This window comes from Podarcis filfolensis (genome assembly GCF_964270895.1).
Source record: "Podarcis filfolensis genome assembly, chromosome: 5".
NCBI lineage: Eukaryota > Metazoa > Chordata > Lepidosauria > Squamata > Lacertidae > Podarcis > Podarcis filfolensis.
In genome coordinates this window covers 5,151,044-5,169,714 of record NC_139608.1, presented here as the reverse complement: position 1 = coordinate 5,169,714, position 18,671 = coordinate 5,151,044, and the positions used below count along the sequence as shown (strand labels likewise).

Genomic DNA, 18,671 nt, shown 5'->3' with positions numbered 1-18,671 from the left:
ATAAGCTGGCAATCCAGGAAATAGGTTTGGGCTTTGCAAGAGGTTGAAGCAAATAACTCCAGCTTTAAACAGATTAGGCTTTGCTTGCGTCTCTGTTGCATTGTCCCTATGAGGTGTCACGCGCTGACAGACTGACACGGGCAAACACTGCCTCTGTCAAGACACCTTTTTCCAAATCTCTCCTCCAAAGGCTTTTGAGTGAGCTTCCCGGCTGTCTGGATCCGAGCGCCTCTGCAGTCACACAGCCAGCGAGATCCATCATCGTTGCTGTTAGATGATGGTTTCTCAGCTTTGCTTGAAACGGCATAATAGCCTTATGTCAAGATTAATTGACTCCAATTCACAGGACAGGAAAAAGGAGAGTCCTTTGTTAGAGACGATAATGGACAGACACACGGCTTCGCTGTGTTTCATGGGTTGCTTTTACTGGGCAGGGCATTGAATTGCTTAAGCTGGGAGATGTGACCAACTATTACAGCCTGACAGTGTGGCAGGAGTGTTAAGAGACTGAGCTGTAAATCGGAAGGTGCCTGCTTTGGATTCTGCCTCTGGCATGGACTCCCAAGGCAGCCTTAGAGCAGACTTTCATTCTCCCCTCCCCTAGTCTGCAATATGATGCTCACCTACCTTATAGGGATGGCGTAAGGATTTCAGCAAGATGATGTATGCAAAAAAACTATTGATACATGCAACACTGTGCTGATTGGGGATATTGGGAGCTCTAGTCTGAAACAGCTGGTGAGCTTCTCCAGGTTGGAGAATCACAGAATTCCAGAGTTGGAAGGACCACGAGGGTCATTGAGTTCAACCCCCTGCAATGCAGGAAGCTTTCAAACAAAGTGGGGCCCGATCCCACAACCCTGAGGCTAATAATAATAATATTTTATTTATATCCCGCCCTCCCCAGCCGAAGCCGGGCTCAGAGCGACTAACAACAGTAAAATAATACAGCATTCTAAAACCAATTCATTATAAAATCAGTTCAAATCAAATTGATGGCAACCATTGGGCTAGAGTTCTATGAGGATTACAGAAAGAGAGAGGGGGTCAGACTGTGCCTTGGCCAAAGGCCTGGTAGAACAGCTCTGTCTTGCGGAAAGATGTCAAGTCCCGCAGGGCCCTAGTCTCTTGTGACAGAGTGTTCCACCAGATCGGGGCCACAGCCGAAAAAGCCCTGGCTCTGGTTGAGGCCAGCCTAACCTCCCTGTGGCCCGGGACCTCCAATATGTTTTTGTTTGAAGACCGTAAGTTCCTCCGTGGGACATACCAGGAGAGGTGGTCCTGTAGGTCTCATGCTGTACCAATTGAGTTAAGAAGCCTGCTCTATCTTCCTATATACACAGAAATGTAAGGCTGTCGTCACGCAGGGTCCATTTGTAGTGCCATGTTACAATCCTGGAATTTGGGGCTGGCAAGGGGACAAGCGAACCTGGCAGTTGCATGGGGTGGGGAGGGGACGTTTTAGGGGGTCAATGGCTGGGTGATTGGTGAGCAGAGGGAAGTCATGCCAGGGAGAAAGTCTATAGAAAAAAGTTTTCCCCCAGCTCTCAGAACACCACAACCTGTGGACATCAGTGAAGCTGAATGCTGGAAGATTCACGACAGATTAAAGAAAGTACATCTTTGTGTAGCGCATAAACTGTGGGATTCAATCTCGCAGGAGGCAGTGATGACCAATGGGTCATTGGCCTGGTCAAGCATTAGGAGAAATATTTTAAGTACAAAAAAGTGTTCACTCTTGCTGTGACTTTTCCCTTCCCCTCCTTGAAACTGAGATAGAATTTCTTAATCACTGTGAACCCAGATAATTTCAAACAGTGATAATTCAAAGAGCCCTGCATGGGGACCCGTCTCTGATTTAATTTCTCATTTGAGATTAAACAATTGAGGGGAGGAGAGCTCCCCTGTCATCCCCTGGCAGATATCTGTACTCTCTTTCGCTTTGCAGGGATCGTCCATCACTCTCTGCCTTTCTCCCTCACCTGTGTCCCCTTTGTCCTCTCCAGGCTGGACGCCTCTTAGTCCTGATTGCTCCCTGTCTCTGTAGCATTCCTGGCTTAATCACGGCCTCGTAGAATAATATTGGTTCTCTCCCCTCCATAGCTTTTTACATTTTGAACGGGATCCAAGTCGGAGCTTGCAGGCTCATTTCCTACCCAGAGATGTCAGCCGCGCTCGTGCCTCTGACCTTGCACGGAGAATTCAACGTTTCGCAGTGGGCCTGAGAATCAAACCATCCATTACATGCAGGCAGCTGTCAAGGTTATGACAGCCATATGCTGAAGCGGGGAGCACTTCTCCCTACCCTTCCCACTGGGCAACGCTACCAGCCTGGCAAGAGAAAGGCTGCTGTAGCTGTGTGGGTCACGCAGAAGAGGAAAAGGGGAGGTCCTACCGAGAAGCAGTAGAAGGTTGGCCTGCAAAACAACAACAACAACAATAACCCATGCAGGGGTTGTCAACGTGGTGCCCACGGGATGGGCAGTATACCTGCCGGTACCTGCTAGGGTACCTGTGAAAGGTCTCCATATTCTTTCAGAAACCCGCAAGTTTGCTTTTCCTGCTCAGTTCCTGGCTCAGCCTCTCCTTCCTTGGACACGCTGCTCCAGAAATGCATCGCAGGATGCCAGGATCGGATACTTAGCCCCCCTGCCATTCTGAGCAGAGGAGAGGCGCCCAAAGTTTCTTTCTATGAGTGACATGGGGCCTTTCCTCCCCCCTCAGAATGAGGGGAGCCTTGCGCACGCTGTTTGGTGGTCCTGTCCCTTGCTCTGTTCTTTTAGACTTGGGCCCCGGGGTTGCCACCTTTGTTCTAGCAAAATACAGGACAGGACGGAGGGGGCGGGGGTGGGCGATTTCCCCCTACACCTGGTGCCGAAATGACTTCAAAGCATCCATTGCAATCTATTGCAGCCTAACCGGATGATCCCTCTGCAATTTGTCACACACACGAATTTCTAAATCTGCCTGCTACCCAGAACTTAAACACATGACCTGACACGCACATGCAGTACTGTGCGACAATACATGCAGGCCAAAAAATAAGGGGGGGGGTATTCTGCTGAGGGGATAAGCTTTGTTCCACATGCTAAATTTCTGACAGAAAAGAAAATATTAGGGGGCAGGAGGAGGGCAAGACTTGTGGAGAGCTACTGGGAATCAGAGAATCGCAGAATTGGAAGGGACCCCAAGGGTCATCTAGTCCAACCCCCACAATGCAGGAATCTTAACAAAAGCATCCAGGACAAATGGCCACCCAACCTCTGCTTTAAAACTTCCAAGGAAGGAGAGACCACAACCTCCCATTCCTCTGTCAAACAGCTCTTACTGACAGAAAGTTCTTCCCGATGTTTAGTTTCCTTTGTTGTAACTTGAAGCCATTGGTTCGAGTCCTACCCTTCAGAGCAGGAGGAAACAAGCTTTCTCCATCTTTCCTGGGACAGCCTTTCAGATATTTGGCTCTCATATCTCCTCTCAGTCTCCTCTTGTCCAGGCTAAACATACCCAGCTCCTTCAACCGCTCCTCATCAGGCTTGGCTTCTCCCACACCCTCCTCTCTCAAATATCATGTAGATAATAACCATGTTCAGAATTGGGGCTTCTGGGCTACACTGACACAAAACCGCTTGCTTCTAGAGTCTCGGAGCCTGTTGCTCTCTGAGGGGTGGAGTCCAGTGCTCCCAGGCTGCACCTCTGTGGATGGAGGCCTTAACCCAGCCAGAGCTCTCAGAGAACTGGAAGCGACAACACAAAAGCCTTGCCCTTCCAGCTTGACTATTCTATGGTTCTGTGATGTGGCCCAAATTGCAATAATAATAATAATAATAATAATAATAATAATAATAATAATAATAATTTTAATTTATACCCCACCCTCCCCAGCCAAGACCAGGCTCAGGACAGCTAACGCCAGGTATAAAACAATTGATTAAAATGCAACTTAAAAACAAGATTAAAACACAACATTAAAATGCAGCCTCCTTTCAGTAGAAACTCAAATCAAAAACTTTTTGGGGATGAAAACGTCAAATCTTCACCAAGGCCAACTATTCAGACTGGTCCTACGTGGGCCAGAAAAAAAGCCAAGGAAGTCTCCAAATAGGAGTTCCATCATAGAAGGAGAAAGGAAAAAGGAAAGAGGGGGAGGGGATCAAGTTGATTCCAAGCCAAAGGCCAGGCGGAACAACTCTGTCTTACAGGCCCTGCAGAAAGAAATCAGATCCCGCAGGGCCCTGGTCTCATGAGGCAGAGCGTTCCACCAGGCCGGAGCCAGTGTTGAAAAGGCCCTGACTCTGGTTGAGGCTAATCTGACTTCCTTAGGGCCCGGGACCTCTAGGGTGTTGCTATTTATGGACCTTAAGGTCTCCCGTGGGGCATACCGGGAGAGGCGGTCCTGTAGGTACGAGGGTCCTAGGCCGTGAAGGTCATGCAAGCACAATCACTGCATACCCTACAACATTTCTCTGATGAAAATAGGGACATCCTGTTCTATAATAATAACTTTACTAATTTACTAATTTACCCATCTGACTGGGTTGCTCCAGCCACTCTGAGTGACTTCCAACACATATAAAAACATAATACACTCACACCTTGGCTCCCAAATGCCTTGGTACTCAGACATTTTGGCTCCTGAACGCTGCAAACCCAGTTTGCGAATGTTCCGGTTTGCGAATGTTATTTGGAACCCGAACGTCCAACAGGTCTTCCGCGGCTTCCGATTGGCTGCAGAAGCTTCCTGCAGCCAACCAGAAGCCGCGCTTTGATTTCCAAATGTTTTGGAAGTGGAACGGACTTCCGGAACGAATTCCATTCAACTTCCAAGGTACGACTGTAAAACAATAAACATTTTTTAAAAACGTTCCCTAAGCAAGGCTGTCTTCAGAGGGCTCGGGGGTTGGATAACTAAATACCCTCCAACATTTCTCCAGTGAAAATAGGAACACCCTAAGGAAAACCGGGACGCTCTGGGATCAAATGAGAAACCGGGACGGCTCCTGTAAATCTAGGTTTGCCGCTGGAAAACAGGGACACTTGGCGGGTCTCTCACTGCCAACCCTCCAGAGGGACCCAGGACCTGCCTCAGTCCCCAGGACCTCATTTCCCAGAGCTCAAAGCAAGTGAAGCCAACAAAGCGATCTGAATAAATCAATTATTTCAGGGCATCTGACTGGTCTTGTGATTGATTCTTCCTGGCAACAAGCTGCCGCCACCATTAGCTGATTGTTTCTTGAGAGGGGAGGCTTTTGTCTGAATAGCATCCCGTGGTGGGGAAGAAGGATTTGAAGGTGGGGAGGGAGGAGGGGGCTCAGTGGGGCTTGTCAGCTGGCAAGGAATATTGGGCTTGAGATCCCCACCAGTTCCTTTGTGTGCAGGCAAACACATCCGCCTTTTGAGTTCCTTACTAGAGGGAAAGACTTCCTGGTCTAGGTGTTCCTCTGAATAGAATACAGTGGTACCTCAGGTTAAGTACTTAATTCGTTCCGGAGGTCTGTTCTTAACCTGAAACTGTTCTTAACCTGAAGCACCACTTTACCTAATGGGGCCTCCTGCTGCTGCTGCGCCGCCAGAGCCCGATTTCTGTTCTTATCCTATAGCAAAGTTCTTAACCTGAAGCACTATTTCTGGATTACCGGAGTGTGTAACCTGAAGCGTATGTAACCCGAGGTGCCACTGTAAGTGTGTTTATTGCCCTGACGGGTGTTTACTGTGGACTTGGTGCAGCATGCAGGTTTTTCCACAGCATCCACACAACAGGATCCTCATCAAAATGTCTTCCCATTTCAGTTTCCCATTTAAATCGAGATGTACCATTTCAATGGACAAATCTGGCATTAAAAATACAAACAAGAATTTGGGGTGGCATTCTCATCAAGATGATGTCCTGTGGCTACTGCAAAAAAAAAAAGCATTGCATTCACTTCCACAATAAACTTAACATATGGAACCCTTCTAAATTGTGAAACAATAATATAATGTCAGCCACGAATATTTGAAAAAAAAAGACAGAGTAAAAAAAAAGATGTAGCCTCTGAGCTTGAACAGAGTGCTTTCCCCTATGCATAAAGTAGGCTGCTTAGATATAATTTTGCTTAAGTGGTATATACATCTTTCTAAATAAATTTTTAAAAATAGTTGTAACTTCCTCATGTGCAAAACTATTTGACCATAGATTTTTACAGCATGCTCAAAAAACTGGTAGCCTCTGAACATTTGCAGAGTGCCGTTTCCCTGTGCATTGATGAGATGCAACCCGCTATGCCTTTAAAAACTGGCAAGGGCGCTAGGCATTTGAAGCAAAACACACACACAAAGAAATGGTAAACCCTGAGCATGTGCAGAGTGCCTTCTCCTGCACAATGATTAGATGCTCCCCACCCCTATGCAAACGATTCCGCCATCTATTGTACTGTCCCAAAACTCAGCAGCCCGATCCCATAATCCATTCTCCCATCAGATTATTAAGAATCTTATCTGCCTGTGATCATTAGGTCTCATTTCTCACGGTCATTATTTGAGCCCTCGAGAGGATAAAGTAGGGCACGGACAGGAGCACATTTAAATCTGGGATTTGGGTGCAGGCTGGACAAGAGGCTTAGACCCCAGCACCTCTCCTTTCAGAAACTAAGCATCAGCGGCCAGCCATCTCTGCATCTCTCGAGAAGCACCTCCCGCAACCAGCAGAGAAGGAGCGATAGGCTGGAGCACAGGAAATGAAAATATCTTGGAGAGGAAAGAGGGCAAAGGGCACAGAGATGAGTGGGAAAGGCACCTAAATATGATAAAATTGGCCAGAAGAAGCACTGGATTCAGGGGCCTCCAAGTGTGGCTGGTCAGATGTCACCATACCCAGTGGGAGATGCTCCCCTCCACTGTTAAGAGGGACGATCAAGGCCGGCCCAAGATATTTTGCTGCCTGAGGCAAAGAACCAAATTGCACCCACCCACCCACTTCACAGAGAGCGGGCTAACAGAACTGACTGCTAAATTCTATTTCAGTGCTAGTAATTGTTGTTGTTTAGTCGTGTCCGACTCTTCGTGACCCCCTGGACCAGAGCACGCCAGGCACTTCTGTCTTCCACTGCCTCCTGCAGTTGGATCAAACTCATGCTGGTAGCTTCGAGAACACTGTCCCACCATCTCGTCCTCTGTCGTCCCCTTCTCCTTGTGCCCTCCATCTTTCCCAACATCAGGGTCTTTTCCAGGGAGTCTTCTCTTCTCAGGAGGTGGCCAAAGTATTGCAGTCTCAGCTTCAGGATCTGTCCTTCCAGTGAACACTCAGGGCTGATTTCCTTCAGAATGGAGAGGTTTGATCTTCTTGCAGTCCATGGGACTCTCAAGAGTCTCCTCCGGCACCATAATTCAAAAGCACCAATTCTTTGGCCTTCTTTATGGTCCAGCTCTCACTTCCATACATCACTACTGGGAAAACCATAGCTTAAACTATACAGACCTTTGTCGGCAAGGTGATGTCTCTGCTTTTTAAGATGCTGTCTAGGTTTGTCACTGCTTTTCTCCCAAGAAGCAGGCGTCTTTTAATTTTGTGACTGCTGTCACCATCTGCAGTGATCATGGAGCCCAAGAAAGTAAAATCTCTCACTGCCTCCATTTCTTCCCCTTCTATTTGCCAGGAGGTGATGGGACCAGTGGCCATGATCTTCGTTTTTTGATGTTGAGCTTCAAACCATATTTTGCACTCTCCTCTTTCACCCTCATTAAAAGGTTCTTTAATTCCTCCTCACTTTCTGCTAGTAATAGGGTAGATATAAAAGTGGTGGGCAAGTTGCATGACACACAACTCTCTTCTCGAACTGAAAGTTGTGGTCCAGGAACTCAGGATGAAGAACTGAGAGGCACCGCCGCCTCCCAGTATGTGCTTCCTGAGGCAGTCATCTTGCTCTGCCTAAGGGTAGGACCGGCCCTGGGCAGAATGAATCAGGGGCGAAAGAAGGAATCCTTTTCTCTTCCTCGTCTGCAGCACCGTTTCCATATTGCTGCAGTTCCCCTTCTGCCAGAAGCAATGTTATTCATCTCATAGCCATCCTCAGCAAGAACAGTAAATGGTAATGGAAGATGAGAACTGTAGTTCAGCAATATCTAGAGGGCCGAAGGTTCCCCACATGTGCTGCAAGTTTTGCATGGACATAGCCATAGGATGGGAAGAAAGAGGACTCCTCACTCCTCTGTGCCTGATGTATTTTCTCTCTACCTCAACAGATTGATCAAGATGGTCTAACGTTGTCCGAGAGGACATTCTACCTGGGACAGGATGAGGAGAGTGAAAAGGTGAGTGAAAGTATGAACACACAGGTAAATATTATGCTGGGGGAATTTAAAATATATGAATCCCTGTGGACCCAACATGTGTGGGTAAAGAATAAAATAATCAGCTGGGTGCCTGGGTTCAAAACTGCAGGTCTTGCACACTGTAGGGTCATGTGCTCCAACCCCTTGCAAGGCAGGAATCTTTTGCCCAACATGAAACTCGAACCCACAACCTGGAGCCAGACATCTCCATATACTGGTGGCATGGAACGGCAGTGTTCCTCAATATTTGCTTAAGAAATATCTCAGGAAAATGGCCATTCGAGCTCTGCCCATTTAGTTTGTCAAATGCCTTTTCAAGAAGGACCGTTCGACCAAACCCAGCCTGCTAATTCCTTCGTCCCTTCGCAGATCTTGGCTGCCTATCGCATCTTCATGGAGAGGCTGTTGAGTCTGCTGGGCGCTGACAACGTGGAGCAGAAAGCCAGCGAGATTCTGCAGCTCGAGCAAAGGCTGGCCAACGTGAGTCCGCCATTCCTCTTCTCCTTTCTGAAGGTGGAGAAGGCTGGAGAGGAAAAATAAATGAGGGCTGGGGTCCAGGGCTGGCCATTCCTGGAAGAGGCGGCTTGTGTCAGATCATACCCCAGCAGTGAACTTCTGGAGCAATTCTTAGTCCCGAGGAGGGATTGGGGAGGAATTGGTTTTGGTTTGCATTTTGGCGAGAGCTTAGCCAATGATTTGCACAATGTGCAAACTGGAACATGACGTTCCTTTGGCATTTTCACATTTCTGAATTTTGCAGCGCACTTCTTCAGCCAAATGGCGTGCAGGAAAATGCAGCTGGTAACAGGGAGTATGCCTAAAATGTGCATTTATCCATGAAAATAGTGCACGGAGATATGCATTATTTTGGAGGGAATTGCAATGTCAGGGGACATGGTGACAAATCTTTGTGAGGATTTTTTAAATGTGAGGTCGCAAACCGATGCAGAAACGTGGCAAGCTTGAACTTATGATCGTAAAAGTTAGAAATAGAGAGTGAAATTGACAGATTCAGCCACCCCTAGTTCTGAGTCGCAGGGACAGAGCTCACCTCGGGCAATGCTGATCGTCCCAGGGGAGCTGCTACACCTGTCTACCTGTAGTTCCCACCTGCCGGCCCTAAACAATCTCCTGTGAGATGCTGAGTCATTTGTATCTCACAGGTTTTCAGATTTGCTGTGAAACTCTGGAGATCTCCTTACCTGCATTTAAAACGTGAGATTATAGCTGACAATTCTGAGGGTGTTTGGGGTGTGTGTTTTGCATTAAAACACAATCCAACTGGCACATGCACAATACCTAGCTGTCATCTCTTTTCCCTAGAGAATTCTGGGAAATGTAGTTCCCTAAAGAGAGGACTGAGATCTCTAACATCACTCTCACCTAGCTGCCATTCCCAGGATTCTTGGGGGTGGGCTCTTTTCTGTTTCTTTCCTTTCCTATTACATTTATACCCCCCCCTTCCCTCTAAGCAGCTCAAGACAGTATATGTGGCTCTTCCTGCTCCCCCTTTTATCCTCATGACAACCCTGTGAGGTAAGTTAGGATACAGAACCACCCCTCCTGTTTCCTCTCCCATTTCTCAGATCACGGTCTCCGAGTATGACGACCTGCGCAGGGACATCAACTCCATGTACAACAAGGTGACCCTGGGAGAACTACAGCGCATCACACCTCATGTAGGTTTGCAGTTGTATTGCGCCACTTGCCCCCTTCGGGAGAGAGCAGTTGGAAGAAATGAGAGGCGTTTTGTGACCCCACTGGTTCATTCCACCCATGGGTCCTGCATTCCACACACATGGGCCGAGCATTCCACAAAGGGGAATGCATTCTACAAATGGGTGATGCATTCCACTCATGGGCCATGTATTCCACTCATGGGTGATGCATTCCACTCATGGGCCATGCATTCCACTTATGGGCCATGCGTTCTACACATGAGTGATGCATTCCACTCATGGACCATGCATTCCACTTATGGGTGATGCATTCCACTTATGGGTGATGCATTCCACTCGTGGGCCATGCATTCCACTTATGGGCCATGCGTTCTACACGAGTGATGCATTCCACTCATGGGCCATGCATTCCACTTATGGGTGATGCATTCCACTTATGGATCATGCATTCCACTCGTGGGCCATGCATTCCACTTATGGGCCATGTGTTCTACACATGAGTGATGCATTCCACTCATGGACCATGCATTCCAATTATGGGTGATGCATTCCACTTATGGGTGATGCATTCCACCCGTGGGCCATGCATTCCACTTATGGGCCATGCGTTCTACACATGAGTGATGCATTCCACCCGTGGGCCATGCATTCCACTTATGGGCCATGCGTTCTACACACGAGTGATGCATTCCACTCATGGGCCATGCATTCCACTTATGGGTGATGCATTCCACTCATGGGTCATGCATTCCACTCACGGGCCATGCATTCCACTTATGGATCATGCATTCCACTCCTTTGTCATGCATTCCACTCCATGGGCCATGGAGGTCTGGTCCATGACTGATACAATCAAGCTCCCACTTCTTTAACTGGAGGGTTCAACCCACCTTGACACAGTCTTTATAGACCATGCCATAGCCCCACCCCTTAGTCAATCAGGAGCCCAGGCTCCCCTGGGTCCTAGCTCTGCTCCTCTCTCTATCAACTCAAAAATGGCTGGATTTGGTTACAGCCGTTTGCTGCCTGTTCTGTATGACAGTGATAGGGAATCTGAGGCCCTCCAGGTGTTGCTGGACTCCAGCTCCCAGCAGGAATGATGGGAATTGTAGTCCATCAGTATCTGGACTACATTCACCATCCCCGTCATGCACAGAATGAACAGTAAAAAAACAAAAACAAAACCCAGTCATACTCAGAAAGATCTGGTCAAAAGGATAGAAGTTACTTGTTGTTTACTGCTGTAACAATTGTTTTCTCGAAATTTATCTTCCGTACCATGAAAATAAATAAAAACAGTATATATATAAAAAGGACAGAAATGGGATACATTCTGGGAAGCTCTTATTTTTAATCTCCAGTTCAAATGGAAGAGGCTCCTTGACAGAATATTCCATGACAATTTTTCTGAGGATGAGGAGGTGGTTCTGCTGGCCACAGACTACATGCAGAGGGTGTCTGAGCTTATCCACACCACACCTATCAGGTAAGGATGTGGCCAAGAGGAAGCCGGCTTGCTATCTCTCAGCCTGGCCTACCTCACAGGGCTGTTGGTCGCCAGGCTGACCTACGGGAGTGAAACCAACTGGTTGGGAAGTCTCCTTGCTGCAATTCAATGCCCACAGAAAACTGCATGGATCCAGTTCTCCCTCCACGCTGGATCTCTGGAGTCCCAGAAAGACAATAGTTGCCTCAGGCTATGCGCAGAAGATCTCGTGCATACAGGATGCCAGGTGCCAAAGCTCACTAGTTTGCAAAAAGTGTTTGGTGGTGGTTCTTGCTGGCCGCTCCTTTTGCTGGTTTTAATTGGACATTTAGCTTCATTACGGTGGCTGTTACTGCCCTTTAGCATCAACCTTTCTTCCACAATTTGGTGTGCTTTCCTAAGCCCAGATTATACATTTAGCAAAACAAAACAATAAGTCCTTTTTTTCACACTGCCACTTCAGACTGCCAGGGTGTGACTTTCCATATCTTAATGCTCCCCACCGTTCTCCAAATGATGTGAACTCATTTCCCTGATACGCTAGCTTTCTACATGCAAGGTGGTCCTGCTGGTGGACGACTAAGGTGTTGCAGCCGGAAAAATGATTTTGCTGCATATGAAAATGTGGGCCTCTGAGGAAAAGAGCGAAATGAGGCATATATGGGTTCCTTATTTCCCCTCACCCCACCGGACCAGGATATTCAGCGTCCGAGCCCCCTCCTAAACCGGTTTGCCCTCCTTCTGCTGCAGGATCCTCCACAACTACATGCTGTGGCGCATTGCGGTGGTGCTGAGTGAACATCTCTCGACGCCCTTCCGAGACGCCATCCACGAACTCGCCAAGGAGATGGAGGGAGCTGAGAAGCAGATGGAGCTGGGGAAAGTTTGCTTGAGCCAGGCCAACAAGCACTTTGGGATGGCATTGGGCGCTCTCTTTGTGGAAGAATACTTCTCTTCTGCCAGCAAGGCCAAGGTAGGAGCCAGCGCAAGATGGCGGACGGTGGGCAGGCAGGGTTCTGATTGGGTGGGGGGAAATGCATTCTGGGAGTTTCGAGAGGTGGGAAACCTTTTATAGCCTGAGGGCCGTATACAGCCTTCTGAGGGCCACTTTCCAGTGCTGGGTGGGGCTGGGGCCCAAAGCGGGCATAGCAATGACCTGCCCGCAGACTGTCTCACCAGAGTGGTGCATAATAATAATAATAATAAATTTTATTTATATCCCGCCCTCCCCAGCCGAAGCTGGGCTCAGGCGGCTAACAACAATCAAAATAATCCAACATTCTAAAAACATTCATTATAAAATTAATTAAAATCAAATTAAAATCAAATTGATGGCAACCATTAAGCAAAATTCTGTGCAGATTGCCAGAGGAGGGGGTCAGGCTGCGCCCTGACCAAAGGCCTGTTGGAACAGCTCTGTCTTGCAGGCCCTGCGGAAAGATGTCAGGTCCCGCAGGGCCCTAGTCTCTTGTGACAGAGCGTTCCACCAGATTGGAGCCGCGGCCGAGAAAGCCCTGGCTCTAGTTGAGGCCAGCCTAACCTCTCTGTGGCCTGGGATGCTGTGGTTATCTCCCGCTTGGACTACTACAATGAGCTCTACGTGGGGCTACCTTTGAAGGTGACTCGGAAACTGCAATTAATCCAGAATGAGGCAGCTAGACTGGTGACTGGGATCAGCCGCCGGGACCATTTAACACCAGTCCTAAAGGAACTTCATTGGATCCCAGTACGTTTCCGAGAACAATTCAAAGTGTTGGTGCTGACCTTGAAAGCCGTAAATGGCCTCAGCCCAGTATACCTGAAGGAGCGTCTCCACCCCCATCATTCACTGAGGCCCAGCTCCGAGGGCCTTCTGGTGGTTCCCTCACTGCAAGAAGTGAGGTTGCAAGGAACCAGGCAGAGGGCCTTCTTGGTGGTGGCGCCCGCCCTGTAGTACGCCCTCCCATCAGATGTCAAGGAGAAGTTTTTAAATGGTTAGTGTTTTTTTATGTTCTGGAAGCTGCCTCAATTGGCTGGGGCAACCCAATCAAATGGGCAGGGTATAAGTACAATAAGTTGCCATTATTATTATTATTATTATTATTATTATTATTATTATAGACTAGGATGTCTCTATTTTCATTGGAGGAATGTTGGAGGGCATGCTGTGCTAACTTTGACATCAGTAATAGTATAAAGAGCTCCGACGAGATGTAAGCATTCAAGATCTAAATTGGAACTTGACAACATGGCCTACCATCCATCTTTGCCGGCAGAATCAAAGGCAGCCTTCAAGTCAATAAAGGCCATGATCAAAGCCCTGCTTGTTCTTCTGGAAAAAAACATTGTTTGCCTTGGCCTAAGCCTCTGATCGATAAAGAAGGAACTTAGCATAGACTTCAGACACAATGCTATCTATTAAACTGATTGGTCTGTAGTTACTGATCTGTTGTTGTTTTTTATTGCCTTTCTCGTAAATGTTCATTGGCAGAAAGAAAGCAGATTTTGTTGGCCTTTATTGCCCAAAGCAGAAGTCTCAGGGGTTTTGAAGCACTGTGTGGGGCTCATTGCAACCCCCATGCGGTGCTTTGATGTCCCAGCAAAATATATTGGGCTAGCCTTGGGTTGCTGGGTCTTCCCCACATCTCTTTGCCCTGAATTGCTTGGAGAACGGCGTGTTTCTTCCATGTTCACTCTTACCACCTTGGGCGACTTCCTTTGAGCAGGTGCAGCAGCTAGTGGAAGACATCAAACACATCCTGGACCGTCGACTGGAAGAATTGGACTGGATGGATGAGGAGACGCGGCGGGCGGCTAGATCCAAGGTAGGCAACCGGCGAGGGGCAGGGCTGTGTGGGGAGGGACCGAAGACGATTCTACCCAGACCCAGAAGCCACACCCTGAGCATTGGGCCCTAGAGGTCAAGAAAGGGCTAGGCCCAGGCATAGGCAAAACTCCGGCCCTCCAGATGTTTGGGACTACAATTCCCATTGTCCCTGACCACTGGTCTTGTTAGCTAGGGATGATGGGAATTGTAGTCCCAAACATCTGGAGGGCCGGAGTTTGCCTATGCCTGGGCTAGGCATATCAGCTCCTTTGTGAGATGATAAAGGGCCCAGAAACTAAGCCTGATGAGGAACGGTTGAAGGAACTGGGTATGTTTAGCCTGGAAAAGAGGAGACTGAGAGGAGATATGAGAGCCATCTTCAAGGACTGTCTCATGGAAGAGGGAGCGAGCTTGTTTTACTCTGCTCTGGGGGGTAGGACTTGAGCTAATGGGTTTGTGACAATATAGGAGATTCCGACTAAACACCAGGAATAACTTTCTGATGGTAAGAGTTGTTTGACAGTGGAACGGTCTCCCTCAAAAGGTGGTGGACTCTCCTTCCTTGGACGTTTTTAAACAGAGGTTGGATTGCCATCCGTCATGGGCGCTTTAGCTGAGATTCCTGCATTGCAGAGGGGTTGGGCTAGATGACCCTTGGAGACCCCTTCGAATTCTGCAATTCTAGCATTCTATGACTTTGAGAAACCTTTTGCACTCACAACCCAGGAGGCACAAAAGGAAGGCACTATTTATCCATCTATCTATCCATCCATCCATCTATGATTTCTAAGAATATTTATGAACTGCCAGTTCCAGCTCATTAAAAAAAAATTATCATGGCAGTGTACTATAGAATATTCAGAAGGGCATACAAGTATAAAATCACCAAAGGAGAACAAATAACTGACGCTGATTCAAATTAATTCCCTAAAAATGCTTGGTGGAACGAAAACATTTTCATGGCTGTTGACGGAATATCAACATGGGAGGTGCCTGTTTGATCTCATTGAGAATGTGCTCCAAATTACTGGTGCCTTGGTGTGCCTAGAAACGAAATGAAGATGATGTGACATTGGGACAGTCAGTGTGCTAGCCTCGGGGTGACCTGAGAAACGCAGTCCAGGTCCGGTCCAGAATCCGAAGGTTCCGCTAGGAGTCAGTCCAACAGGGCCAAGGCAGGACACGAGGCAGGAAACCAGGCAAGGACAGGTACAGGATCTCAGGCAGGATCTAGCATACAGCAACGTTGCTCCCGCAACCTGGGGTGGGGTCTGACAGCCTTTATCTTTGTTGGGGTAACGGCCGGTCCTGATCCCCCGGCGACTCACCTCCCTGTTTCGCCCGAAGGCGAGCACTCCTCCTGCGAGTAGTCAGGTCTCTCCTTCTCTCAGACCTCAGTCTCTGCAGCTCGGGACACGTTGGTGGGTTACTAGACCCAGGGGCCGCCTCAGTCTCCCCTGACCCAACCGGTAGTGGAGCAGCTGTAAGTGATGGCCCAGCTGGAGGCAACAAGGTCCTCCCTGCATCTGGAGCCAGGGCAGGCTCAGGCCCCTGACTCGGCCCAGCTGGTGTTTGTTCCAGGGGAACCTGTGCAGACTGGGACCCTTCAGGATCAGGCCCCAGACTTGGTTCAGATGATGCCTGAGGCAAAGGATCTGGTGCAGACTGAGACTCCTCTGGTTCTGAGTCCGAGCCCGAGTCCCAGGCCATCACAGTCAGGAAGGCTTCTCCAGGCGACCACAGTGATCTGGCCGGTGTGTAAGAGACAAGGTGGTCCTTCAAGCAACCTGGCTATGGCCGTAGGGATGCGTTTGGCACAGTGTGGGAACTCTGAGAGCTGCCTTCTACTGAGCCACACCCATGGGTCTGTCTATCTAGCTTAATGCTGTCTACACTGACTGGCAGTGGCTCTCCAGGTCTTCAGGCAGGGTTCCTCTCCCACCCATATCTGGAGATGGTGAGGATTGAACCTGAAACCTTCTGCATGCAAAGCAGATGCTCCACTCAGCTACAGACCTCCTATAGCCCTCTTATTTTTATTTATTCATTGAATTTATATCCCACCATTTTCTCCAAGGAGCATACATGGTCTTCCTACTCACTGATCCCCACAACAGCCCTGTGAGGTGGGTCAGGTTAGAATCATAGAATTGTACAGTTGGAAGGGAAGAACCAGATATACAGATATAAGATGGGGGACACCTGGCTCACTAGCAGTGCATGTGAAAAGGATCCAGGGGCCTTGGTGGACCACAGGCTTAGCAGGAGTCCACAGTGCGATGCAACAGTGAAAAAAGCGAATGTTGTTCTAGGCTGCGTCAACAGATGTCTAGTGTCCAGAGCAAGGGAAGTCATAGTACTGCTCTATTCTTCCTTGGTCAGACCCCACCTGGAGTCCTGTGTCCAGTTCTGGGCACCACAGTTTAAGAAGGAGGTTGACAAGCTGGGAGGTGTGCAGAGGAGGACAGCCAAGATGCTCAAGGGTCTGGAAACCAAGCCTTATGAGGAATGGTTCAGAGGTTGAGGGTCATCCAGCGAGCTTCATGGCTGAGTGGAGATTTGAACTCTGGTCTCCCAGGTCCCAGTCCACCACTCTTAACCACTAAACCAATAGTAGGTCTGGGCTATTGTCCTCCACCACCAGGGTGAAAGAGAGGTGGAATCTCTAGGGCCCTCACTTTAAGCTCTGATCTGCCTTTTGAAGGTGCAAATGCATTGGGGAACTGGCTTTTAGGTAACAGTGGGATCCCCAGCATTCCTGATCTGGCTCACGGGTTCTTGAGGATTGTCTTGTGCAGGTCCCTCAAGCTGTCTTGCCTCTCAGGTATCTGAGTCCTGCTTCTCTTGCAGTTGCAGCACATGATGGTGATGATCGGCTACCCAGACTTCCTGCTCAACCCAGAAGCGATTGACAAGGAATACGAGGCAAGCATGCCAGGAGCCCAGCGCCCATGCTTCCTGGGGTGGGGTGGGAACCTCCCTGGGCAGAGAGTGGCAGCCCAACCAATTAATCAACTAAAGAGTTTTCAGTTGATTAATCACTTGTGTTTAAATAACGGCCGGTGGTAAGTGAGGAAAGAGCCTTCCTGTTTATGGAATTCTTTCCCCAAGGGAGATCGCCTAACACTTACATTGATGTGTTTTCAGCACTAGGCAAAGACCTTTTTGATTTTCCTAGGCTTTTAACATCAGAGGAGTTTTAAGAAGCGGCTTCTATTTTATCCTGCTGTTTTGTTGATTACTGGTTTTTTTCCCCCCAATTGCATTTTTCTAATGGTTTTTTTTATTGTGTTTTGTAATGGATTTGTTGTTCTCATCATATGAAGCCACCTTTGTAATTATAAACTGAAGGGCAGCATGCAATAAATAAAAACAGAAATACAGGGAGCCGCCCCACGCTGCGCTGCAACATTAGCTCACCTGGCCTAGGCAATGTGGTTGTGTATCCTATTTTACAGGAAACAGTCCTGTAAAACACAAGTGGGTCACAAAGCCTGTGCCAATGGGTTGCAGGTTTATAAGTAAACCCAAAGTAAATGTCATTTTTGCTCCTTAACTCAGTGGTTTTCAACCAATGTGCCATGGGCAACACTGGCCTCTGTCCCTCTTTCCTTCCCTCCTTCCTCTGATGCCCTCTTGCGTCTTTGCCTCCCAAAGGCTTGCACAGCTGTTCTTTGCAGCAGCCCTGGCTATAAGCTCCCCAGGTGAATGGTGCCTCTGGCGCTGGAGAAATCTGAGGGCTCCCTTGGACAAAAAACAAGGACACCAGCCAGGAATACCAGAGCAAAACAGCAGCCAGTAGGCTTGGTCTTTATTGAAGACTGTTGCAACAGGACTCCCACCTGCCACAAGGTGGAACAAGATGGAAGCCCCAAACAAAAGAGCCCCCAAACTTTTATTAGCTGCTAATCCCCATGTTACACCCCCCAAACTACATCACTAATACATCATGGTTACATCATCAAAGGGGAGGACTGGTGGCAGTAATCTGAGCATCCTGGACCCTGCCCCATGGTTCTCCTTGCCCTCCACCAAACACCCATCAAGTGTAACGAGATATTTACATTTCCCTGTTTCCCAGCCAAATTAATCACACCCTTTTGTCCTCATCTGGGTTTGTTATTTCTGGAATGGCTACCTGTCTGGCCCTCAGGTATCAGGATGCCAGGGATTATCACTCAGGCAGAGGGGCTGCTGAGTAGTTGAGCTCACGTGTCTATATGAATTTTTAATGTTTTCCCTGTGAGCCAGTACATAGATACATTTATCAGTGAATTGTTACATTTGGTATCATACAACAGAGGCCCTTTGAATAGATAGGAAGAAACTGTGATGAAGTGTTTTATGGGGACAAATCACAAAAGTCACAAAAGTGATTGTGCTGATTTTGGTA

General features: G+C 48.3%; 1 protein-coding gene across 1 annotated transcript in view; it reads left to right on the top strand.

Moving 5' to 3' along the window:
- Window positions 1–18,671, top strand: part of ECEL1 (endothelin converting enzyme like 1) — a 46,962-nt gene that overhangs the window by 13,795 nt on the left and 14,496 nt on the right. Inside the window, exons 2-8 of the mRNA XM_083612792.1 lie at window positions 8,218–8,286; window positions 8,677–8,787; window positions 9,894–9,986; window positions 11,348–11,472; window positions 12,223–12,445; window positions 14,178–14,276; window positions 17,129–17,203. Of these exons, the coding sequence (XP_083468918.1) occupies window positions 8,218–8,286; window positions 8,677–8,787; window positions 9,894–9,986; window positions 11,348–11,472; window positions 12,223–12,445; window positions 14,178–14,276; window positions 17,129–17,203 (795 nt within the window). The remainder of the gene's footprint in view (window positions 1–8,217; window positions 8,287–8,676; window positions 8,788–9,893; window positions 9,987–11,347; window positions 11,473–12,222; window positions 12,446–14,177; window positions 14,277–17,128; window positions 17,204–18,671) is intronic.